The sequence below is a fragment of the Sitodiplosis mosellana genome, unplaced genomic scaffold (assembly GCF_009176505.1).
Source record: "Sitodiplosis mosellana isolate CC-2019 unplaced genomic scaffold, AAFC_SMos_1.0 Smas_scaffold_5, whole genome shotgun sequence".
NCBI classification, from domain to species: Eukaryota; Metazoa; Arthropoda; class Insecta; order Diptera; family Cecidomyiidae; genus Sitodiplosis; species Sitodiplosis mosellana.
Window position 1 is genome coordinate 2427878 of NW_022595248.1, and position 11389 is coordinate 2439266.

Genomic DNA, 11389 nt, shown 5'->3' on the forward strand with positions numbered 1-11389 from the left:
ATTGGAGAAACATAGAAAATATAGTCATTGCTTCGTTAGCAATTTGCAAAAACAGATAGCATTGATTCCCATCCATTCGATACAATGTGAAAAAAAAGCGATGCGATAATGGAAAAAATGATGATAATAGGCCAAATGCAAACAATTTCAATGTGAAGTTTTTTCTTTCGTCTTTTCTTGTTTAATTTTCAAAAGAGGATCGACAAACAGAAACCCGTAAATAATTCAGTGTAATTGCAATATTAACACTTCGCAAGACAGCCGAACTGATGGTTTGCCGTTGAAATCAACTGTTGCAAACTGTCCAAAATGTAGACCACCAAAATCACTTGAAAGAAGAAAAGCAACAACTTCACTCGCTTCATTCAATTGATGATTGCGGTTTACGCATCATGTTTCATACACACCATTCGAGATGTGTCATTTTCAATTTGACCAAAGACACACTGACGAAAAAGTCGAAAATAACAACAACAACAACCGTAACCGTCTCACGAACCAAACCGAAAAAAGTACACATAAATCGTTAAACCGACGTCAATGAAGCAGAATAAACAAGAAGTAAACAATATTTAATAATGTGTACACATATTCTCTTGAAGTGCATCGATCCAAGTGAAGAGAGAGTGAGAAGAGATCGCAGCTGGAGAAAGAGGAACGAAACAAAAGTCAATCAAATGAAATTAGCGGCGGTTTCATTGTGGCTTCATCCAATGTTTGCGTTTCTTTATCGTTAACTCAAGTAAGAAACGTGTAAATATTTATCTTCGCTTGATTTACGAGAAAATGAGAAATAAACGAGCAGAAAAAAAAAATCAGAAATTATCTATCTTAAATCATAAGACTTTGAGGTTTCTTCTCTCTGTGTCTTTTTTTTCGGATGCTTGGCCAAACCTGTTATGACATTTTGCAGTCGATATTGTACCAAAACACAAAATAAAGACAACCGACCAACTCTCTAGCTACTACCCAGCCACTTTTCATACTAATTTATGTTTTAGTTACCCATGCAAATATGCATATTTAGTTTTTCCACATGAACTACACCAGACACTCATACAAAACGCATTTTTGCGCGATTTAAACGATCGTAAAGTTGTCGAACATGGCCATTTCAATAAATCAATTTCGTATTCATCATCATTGTTTACGCATACGTATTAATTTACATAGCGGAAGCTTAACCAAAGCAAAAAAAAATGTAAAACGTGTACATCGATCGCCGCATGATGACAAAAAAGTCCATCTCTCGTCAAACACATATGTTTAGTATTTAATTTGATGCGTTTCGCCTTTGAACCGTTTTTATCTCTCTCCTTCACTCTCTCTCTCTCTCTTTATCTCTCTCTCTCACTCGCTCACGTCAAGCAAGTTAATTTCCCACTCGTGCTCTCTGTCTTCCACTCATTTTGTCTGCTTCTCGTTCTCTCTATCTCTCTTTCGCTCATTAATTCCTTCGTCTAGGCAAAAACCTAATGACTGACAACTGATTAATCATAAACATCTTGGTCGGCGTTTCATTATATCGTAAGTTGCTTAATCAACTAATGAAAATTGACGAGAGAGAAAGATGAAGAAGAAAAAATCGTTTAGCTCCCACACATGGTATGAAAGACTATTAGCGTTGATATTATGATGCCAAATGCAAACCAAATATTATTGAGCCAAAAACCCAAAAAAAAAAAAACAAAAACAAATACGTTCGAGAGTGCTCTGTTCATTTCGATCAAGTCGTCAACGCGGATCGCGCCATAAGATGGTTATATACTATTTGACACAATTTGAAGTGTGTTCGCATAACAAACAATACATACTTAACGAAATTTGTATCAAATGTTTAGCATTTTTTGGTAATTTTTCGATAACTTTTTCTTTTCTTCCAAAAAAAAAACTTGTCAAAAAACGTGGTCTTTATTTTCGTATTTCCTGCTATTCATCGCAGGCAAGTTAATTGCTCTTCATATTTATCACCCATTAAATTGAATCTCATTTTTTTTGGCCATTAAAAAAATAGAAAATAATATCATAAACGGCAATTTCGCTCGTAATTTATCTACTCGAAAAAAGATGTGTCTTTAAAAGCCCCATTTAGTGACACCCTCAACATACAATATCTCTTTCACAAACGAAAAAAATGAGAATACAGTGGAAGTAAATTTCCATTGAATGGTCGATTTGATATGCTGCAGATGTCCAAATTGAGCAAAGGCCGCTACTTATATATTTATAACCATGTCTCAATTAAATTGATCCGTCGTTTTCCATTCGATTAAATTTCATCATTTTCTTTTTTTCATTGTTTTTTTTTTTTTGTCATCTTGATCCGAAGCCATTCATGCAATAACGTTCCTCGGAGGCTTCTCCAGAAGAGGTGAACCGTCATTTTTCAGTCTAATTTATGACGTATTTAATACGATACAATGTGCAAATGCCCACAATAATATCAATCTGATTGCAAATTTACCGCAAATCATTCGATTTGAAAATGCGTGTTAGGAGTTGGCGGTCACAAAAATGTTCGAAACATTCACTGTATTTGCCTGTGTATGTCTAGAAATTAGTGAGAAGAAACAAATATAAAAACCCGCATCGCAAACCATTTCAAAATCGACTAATATTTTTCCAGTATTTTATGGGGTTTTCTAAATACGTAAGTCACCGCACGAATGGAGTACATTGCAGCACAGCCAGTGTGATTTAGCAAATTCAAACTTCGAAAAGTGTTAAATTTATGGGCCATTTTACTCGATGGGATTTCGATGCCTTCATCTCAAAACAAATGAGCACTTAAAATGTGGCCGAGCCATCCGAAATGGCTTGGGAAAAAAGCATTTCCAATAATAATATCCGAGCGGAGTTGAGTGTGCGATCGCGAGACATGTATATCGAAACACGGTGATCGCGCAATGTCAAAACAATGCAATGTTTCTCTCTTCTTCGTTTCGCCGATGTGTGTACAAAACAGAGCAATTCATTCAGTTGCTATTATCCCATTTCGAAGTCATTTATTTGCACGTATAATTTATGGTTATTTATATTTGATTTTATTAATTGTTTTCGGCTCTTTCTTCAATTCAACGCGACTGAACGTCGCTGAGATGCAATGCAATTCGTAGGGAAATGCTCTAGCAAGAGAGTCAATTGGATCAAACATGATAAATCCTTTTAGGCACTCTCTCTCTCTCTCTCTCTCTCTCTCTCTCTCTCTCTCTCTCTCTCTCTCTCTGCTCAGTGGTTTGCACAATCAATCGATGCAATGATGCAAGAAGAGATACACACAGTTAACGAAAAAGGGATAGATAGTGTGAGAGATCTCGCTAAAAACAGGCCGCATGGGCCGATCGCACTGCGCTAGCTGTTAAAAAACGCGCAATCACTTCACCGACACACAATATTTATGGCATGAACGATTTATGTTGCGTGATATTAGCAACAACGCTAAATTATGTCCATTTGACGTCATTGCATCTCTGGCCGTGTTGTTGGTGGTGTGTTCTTAAGCGATTTTCTGTTACACGCTCCTAGATGAGTGGAATGAGAAAAGAAGCGAACAGCAACAAGGAGATCACATGCCGCCGTATTTGGCGTTTTCAAATGGGATACCGCGCTGTGATCATGTCGCTTAAAATTTAAATTATGCTCGTTCACCGATTATGCTTCAGATTAAAAATCACATCCAGCTGTTACGCCAATCGGCTTCCACCGAATTTTTGAGCTAAATATTCCAACTACTTTCCACAACAAACACGTGTATCTGTAGCACAGCGCAACCTATTAGTCGTTCGTTCGTACGTTCGTTGTTAGTGTTTTTGTTTAAATAAAAAATGAGTTGTGTTTTTAATTTTGTTAACAATTTGCATTGTAAATACAACGTACTAAATAATCGCTTCTATTTGTCGCTCAATAGGTTGTCACACATTGATTTCGATCTCAATGTGGAAATTTATCGCTTATTTTATGACAATGCTCCAGATGATGAACATTCATAACCACTCACCATTCGATTTCGATCATTCGAATGCGAAACATTTGTTATTTTTATCGATTTTTGGCTTTAATTGAACGAGTTTTCTGCGTTTTGGACAATTTTTTATGTGCGCTCATTTTGTGTTAATTTCACGAAAAGAAGAAACATAAAATCGATTTTGGCATTACATTGTGAAATCGACAAAATTAGCGACAAATTGGGCAAGAATCTCCATATTAAACTGAAACCGGCAACACTTTGTTTAAGAAATCACTTAATGAACGATCGTTATCATTTTTGGGGCAAATTTTATTCAATTGTCGGCCGATTGAAACATCAATCGGTGGCTGCTACTTCCATCGACTGGTTGGTGACTACTTAAAAGGTCATTGAATGACTATGTCTTTAGATCGAATGTGGGATAAAGTGATACGTAAATAAGGAAATAAACAGGTGATTTCTTATTCAAGAGTCAATTAGTTGATAATGAGGCGCTATAGAAATGAAATACGTGTTTTTCTCACTTTTTTCACATCTAGTCCATTGTTATGATAAAAAAAAAACAACGAAACTCTTTTCTAAACTCCTGATGTATTTATAAACTGTTCTTGTATTGTTCAGGAAGATGTGATTTTGTTTGACAACTGTCCAAAGTACATCGGAAAGTAAAAATACACGATTTATCAAAAATGTATTTCGAAAAAATCCACTTGACTTCGATGGAATTCCGACGAATAAAGATTAAACTGATTATTTTTAGACTTGTCGGATTTAGTTAGTAGATTTCAATGCCTATCAAACGAGAAACTCGAAAAAAACTCTGAAATAATGACGAAAACACTAAAGACGATATCCCAAAAAAAAACAACGTTGAAATCGCTACCAAACAACATTGTTGTAATACGAATGAAGAAGACGAAAACCAAATGCGAACAACGATTGAATGGTGCTCAAGTCCAAGATGATAGAAAAAAAAACATTTTGCACAGATAAATGTACACAATCAATTAAATGCTCTAGCTCGCGCACCACACTCACCGTCAGTCTCGACGCCTAATTTGATGGGCGCTATAAATTTTTCAAGGTGTTCAACGTAATTAATTCGAACGTTGTTAATTTTCTTGAGCCAAATGCGACGCTTATTTATGAACCGAATCGTCATGATGAAGAGAGAAAAAAAAAGCAAGAGCCACAAACTAGTCGAGTTTGTGTGTGATGGTATTCCAATTGATTCGAAAACACCATTATATACCCATAAAACGAAGAGAATACCATTTAAATTGTTTGAGAGCAAAAGAGATATGTCGAATTGTTTAAGCGTCTGAAGCAGCGTGTATTGCAATGTCTTCCAGCGACATAAACGATTCAAACGAATGGAAAATATTAAATTATTCGCAATTTGCTCGGCAAACATAATCAACAAATTGAACAGAATGAATTGGATTGGCGGCAGTGGCGGCGGCGGCGTTTACAATCGTAAAATCGATTTCAATCGTTGTCGCCAATGGAAAAATGTTCAATTTAACCGTTATTTTAATTTAATCTTCTAATGCATGCGAATGAAATTGCCAAGCAATTTGTGTGTGCTGTAACAGCGGCAGCAGCAGCGGCAGCAGTTCACGTGTATGTTAGGTTTTTTCGGGAATTGAATCTAATCGCCCATTGTGTGCACCACCATTTCCCAATCGTCGAATCGAAATTTATCGATTTAGTCTTCTGGTTGTTTTGTTTTTAAAGGTGTGAACGAGCAATTTGCTCGAATAATTGCACCTATTTAACGACCGAACTTTGTTATTGAACGCGAAAAATATCGCAATGATTTATCGATGTCATTTTAGTTCACATTTTTTTTGTGTCTCTCCTAAAGACTTCCGTTTGAGCGCATTGAATTCGCGCAGCATTCGCACCAATTCAAAAAGGCAATTTCCAATTTGAAGGCTTGAAACAGCAACGAAACAATGATTTTGAACGAATAGCAAGAACGAGACCATAGAATATACGTATATATGTGCTCTAATGAAATGTAACTGCGCCTGAAAATGAATCGTTTACAATTTATTGAGAAGTTTGTTGTGACAAGCGTAACTTACAATTGCCAACCAACCACACATACGTACGAACATATGAATTGAATGAACAGAGTAATTTCATTCAATTTGCGTTGCAAAACAGAGAGAGAGAGAGAGAGAGAGAAAAAAAAATCGATTTCTTTTCGGTGCGGCAATCTCACGCTTTTCGGCAATTTCGCTACTATTTCATTTGGGAAATATTGACGTATGGTTTCACGAAACACGGCATATAGTTTCTTTCTCAATGGCAACGCCGAATGGAAACGCCTACATTTTACACAATCGCGTTCGGCATGAAAATCAAAAGAAAGAACGAAAAAAAAGTCGATGGCAAAACCAATCAAACAATTTGATCGGCTATTTTCAGCGGCAAAAAACCAAAACAGAAGAAGAAAAAAAAATCGTTCGTTTGTTGGTCGACACACAGATGATTCTCATGAGATGCAATCTTGCACCGCGAAATTTAAAATTTAAAGTCCCTCAAGTAGTTGCGCGGTGTGTGCCATGTGTTAACCGCCTTCGCTTCCCGATTTCATCGCCACAATGTCATACTTTCATTAAGAATGTACGTGACTTTGCACTACCATTAGCGTTTGTCGATCGCAAAATCACATACCGAGCTTCCCGGGCTTCCTTCAATCACACACACACACACACACACACACATACGAGGTTGTTCTCTTTTGTCTGGTTCGCCAGAACACAACGGAAAAACAAATTTGTTGCATGTATATATGAATGTTCGGCGGCCAACATAACGGATCAACTCACGATGATTTTCATATTTGTTGTTCGTGGTTGTTGGAGCTTGTGGCCGAGCCACCTCAATTCCATAAACCCAGCAATTTGTATGCTGAATCATAATTTTCTGATATTATAGGTTAAGTGTGGATACGGATGTATGAGCGCGCTCAGCGAGAGCAAGGTGAGAGAAAGAGAGCCTCAATCGATTTGTTTTCTACGAAAAAAAAAAACTTACTATTTTCGATTTTTCAGTGTGCCGATTCATTCAGCTGCCAAACACTCACCACATCCAAGTGGAATAAAAAGTGAAAAATTAAAAGTCTACCTTCACACATTAAAAACAAATTTTTCTCACGATTTTTCGATATCTCTGTGTTTTTTTCCCTTTGCTCTGTATTTCTCTCGTTTGCTATCTGTGTCTATCTCTCTCTCTTTCTCTCGGGAGTTGCTCGGCTTCGAATAATTCAGTTTGATGCGCGCGCTCCACAAATGCACGGATGCTTAGCTGTTGGCTGAGCTCAAGCCAAAGAAAATACTACTGCACAGTCAAAACACAGGGAAAAAAGAGCGGCGCAGCCACAGTTATTGCATTTGCATTAAATGCAGATTAGAAATGATTATGTTTTATAAACATTAACTGCACCTCACGCTTCTCTGTGGTCAATTGTTGCATTTTATTTTCGATATTATTTGTAACGATTTCGAAACTCTATTCTCGTCTCATTCGTTCTTTCTCCCGCATCTACACGGTGTGTCGATGTTGTTTCGCACACGGTAATGTGCCTGTGCATCGTGCTGATATATTAACGCTGCTGTGGCCGTTGTTGTTGTTGTTGTTGTTGTTGTTGTTGTTGCTGCTTTTGTTTTTAATGCGATGAACTCAACTTCACCAATCGAACACACTGTTTTGATTTCCAATTCCAATGTTCTCGTCGGTTTAACGGAGCAAACACCGAATTCATTTCCAACTATTTTTTTTTCTTCTTTGTTTGTGCACGAGAGTGCACCGTTGATTTAGATTTTGCTTTATTCTTTTGTTGTTGGTGATTTTTTTCGGGTTCGCTTAAATATTTATGTGGCACGAGGATTATGTAATTTTCAAAAGAAATAAAACACACTTTAAAACGTGCGCGCACAATTTTTTTCTTCTTTCGGACGAAGAAAAAACACACCACACGAAAAAGAGAGAGAAAAATCGGCAAAACGACGACCAAGGAGAAGCAGACCATCGAAAATGCACACACACACACACACACACAAAAAGTATTCCGAAACCGCCGTAACTTGTGCAGAAAGAGAGATATTGTCTTTTGTTCGCGCGCTCGCGCGCTCGCGCGCTCGTACTGTTCGATCTCTATCGGGGGAGAGGCTGAGGAGTTTTATTGTCTGTTTTCTTGATTAAATCGATACAAAAGGAAATGACTGCTAAAATGGCACATTATGTGTTGATTATCGATTTTTATTTCCTTTTGTTTGCTTTTGTTATGCGAAAGAATTGATTTTATTGACATTGCGGTAATCGCATTCGAAAAATGCATTTCTTACACACGTTACGTATGTGTACACATTGAAATTATGCAAGGTGTAATGAATCAGGCGGTACAAATTCACTCAAAATTGACATACGTATCCTTTTATATAATCGCCAATTTCGGACGGGATTGTCTTGTGGTGCGATGCGATGAGTGAAGGGCACAAGATCGTCTCTCATTCACTTTCACACATTCGATGTGTGTGTGTGCCTTCTTCTTCCATTCGATGAGGATGTTGTTCACTTCTTCTTTGTCGTTCTTTTTTACGAGGATAATTTTCTTGAATAATTTCCTCATACGTTTGGGAGATTCTTTGTTTTATGATCCAACTTCAGGCTAACCTTGTACGCGCGCAGACAACTTTTTTCCCGTCGGCTCGAACTTTTGTGTGCTTGCGTGTATTTCATTTTCTGCAACAATAAATCATCGTTCCCTCTGGACAATTATTTCGACTCAATAAACGTCTTACGCTGCATAACCATAAAAGAAATGACGTACAAGTGCATGCCGCTCAAGTTCGCTCACCAAGATGATTTCACATTTTAATTTACGTTGGTAACGCGATGCAAGTGAATTGGCTTGTCATAAATTAGTCAATTTATCAATTTTAATGGGCCCAACCAGCCAACTACCTGCCACACCACATACACACCGGATTGATAAATGACATTGATAAAATGGTGATTGGTAATTAAAATGCAATCTCTACGCAGTGCGCATGGTAACGCTTTTCACAAAACTCTTTTGTCGAAAAGAAAACTACAACATATATTACATTACTTTTCGACGTTTTCTCTCTCTCTCTCTCTCTCTTTCTCTGGTTCGCAGCAATAAATTGCTGATTCACTTCACCGACGAAGAAAAAAAAGTCGATTTAAAAAAAATTGGTTGTGACCGAAAAAATCAAATGCACCACCGTATTTGTAAAAGGTGCATACAGATTGTCGTCATGTCATACATTCCATACATGCACACCATGGAAATTGATAAAGGAATTGTGTGCGCTTTTTTTCTCGCTATGTCTTTTCTGTTCGTGTGCTAAATCATTAAATGTCAAATCGATTTGTTAATTTATTTTGTCGATTTTCACAATCGACAGACGGCGGTCGACCCACAATGACTTGATTCGGTTTGGATTGGATTCAATTCGATTCGCTTGCCACTTTAAACGTTGTTTCCTTGTTTTCCAATAATCCGTTAATGTTTACACTTTGAACAACCCAAAGAGAGAGAGAGAGAGAGAGAGGGAGAGAAGTGAATGAAAACCGAGACCCATCGACGAGACTTTTGCTTCTTTGGATTTATTTTTTCGCTGTTGTTCGTTGCATAAGAGAAACTTAATCGCAAAAGTTCATCCAGACGCTCGGTTTTCTCGGGTTCAACTCATGCACACGAATTTTTTTTCTCGCTTGTGTGTCGCAAAATACCCAATTAATTACCGGGAATTCATTCGCTTACCCAATTCGCGCTCGCCCTATGATCAAATTTTTTCAAGACACACACGAACAAATCTAGGCTGGAACAACTCGATCTGGTTGATATTTATTGATTAGCACGATTTTAACATGAAATATTAGAACATTTTCAGAACTTCAATCACAATTTTTGGCTTTGTTACAAATCACAATTCCCATGGTTTTTCTGCTGAAAATTAAATCCGTCGCAAATTTATTTGCTTTTCGGTGGTTGCGAAAATTGATTTCGACAAAACATGCATTTATTATATATTGTGATTGAAGCCCGCTTTTTAATTGCACGCCTATTAAATCGTTCATGGTTTTCTACACTCTGCCTCAATGATTAAAAGCGCTTCAAATTTTTATAGCGCACTTTGTGTAAATATCACTGATTTTTATGACTCTCAGGGGAAATACGTATGCACGCGGTTGTGAAAAAAAAACTCTATTTTTCATTTTCACTTTTCATGCGCCACCATTCGGTTTTTTTTGTTCGTTGTGTCTTTGCGATTTGCTCGGTTGATGATTGCATTCAACCATGTGTCCCATGCAAATTTACATCCCTTGACGGTGGTTTTTTGTTCTCGGGGAGGCGAAAGCAAATGTTTATAAATTGAAGTGGTTTTTGAACAGGGATTATCAGTCGAAAAGTACCAGCGACACGGTTTGCACGAAGGGATTTTGGCAAATCAAAGCAATTCTAACTGTTTTTACAACGAATCGATTTCAACGAACTTTTGGCATCTAAATTGCCATCGCACAAAGCTTACTTTTTACGATATAACGTTCACCTGCACATAAGTTTTCGATTTTTCACATGATATTCAACATCATTTTGCATAACATTTTGCAATTTATCGATAAATTTGTTCCGTTTGTTGCATAAATTCACCGACCAAATTTTTATTTTTTTGCATGTTTTAAAAGTATCAATGTTTCTCTATGGTGTGTGAATGTGTGTTGCGCACAAAAAATAAGTTCAATACATTTCTAGATTCAAGAATGAAAATGTTAATGGTTATTTTTTCTTGTACAATTTTGTGTCATTGCCATCTGTAGGTGCATCATCTCTAATCGCAGCCGTTTTCGCACAACAGCAACAACAGCATCAAACACAAGAAAATCTAAACGTTGAGGGAGCCTCCAGCAACGAGGCGCCGATACAGAAAATTAAAAGCGAACATTCATCATCAAGTATGCTGCTTCTTCAGCCGCAGGTGAGTGAGACATTCTCCAGCAAACACCACGAACCACAAATAAAAAAAACTATCGCCACACAATTCAATCATAAACAAAAAGAACAGTTATGATACTTAACGAGCGCGAGTAAAATTTCCGTTTAAACGTCTAATTGAGTCATGCATGGAAACATCGTTCGATGGCTCAATTTTTGTTGCTTTTTTCGTTTGCCGTTGACAAACTGTCCATCATTAATTTCCCATCAAAGGCGCGTCGACGATAACTTATTCAATCTAGAACCTTCAGCCACGGCAAATGGGTCATTTGGTAAAATGAGATTGGCTTTAGGCACATTTCTCCCTCTCTCTCCATTCACACGAATCCAAACAGAGATAGAGAGAGAGAGAGAGAGAGAGAGAGAGAGAGAGAGAGAGAGAGAGA

The 11389-nt window shown here is 37.3% G+C and overlaps 1 protein-coding gene across 6 annotated transcripts in view; it reads left to right on the plus strand.

Moving 5' to 3' along the window:
- The window catches only part of LOC129566752 (probable nuclear hormone receptor HR38), a 61037-nt gene that overhangs the window by 37269 nt on the left and 12379 nt on the right, over nt 1-11389 (plus strand). For all 6 annotated transcript variants that reach the window (XM_055442958.1, XM_055442960.1, XM_055442959.1 and 3 more), the window contains one exon: nt 10829-10986. In XM_055442958.1, the coding sequence (XP_055298933.1) occupies nt 10829-10986 (158 nt within the window). The remainder of the gene's footprint in view (nt 1-10828; nt 10987-11389) is intronic.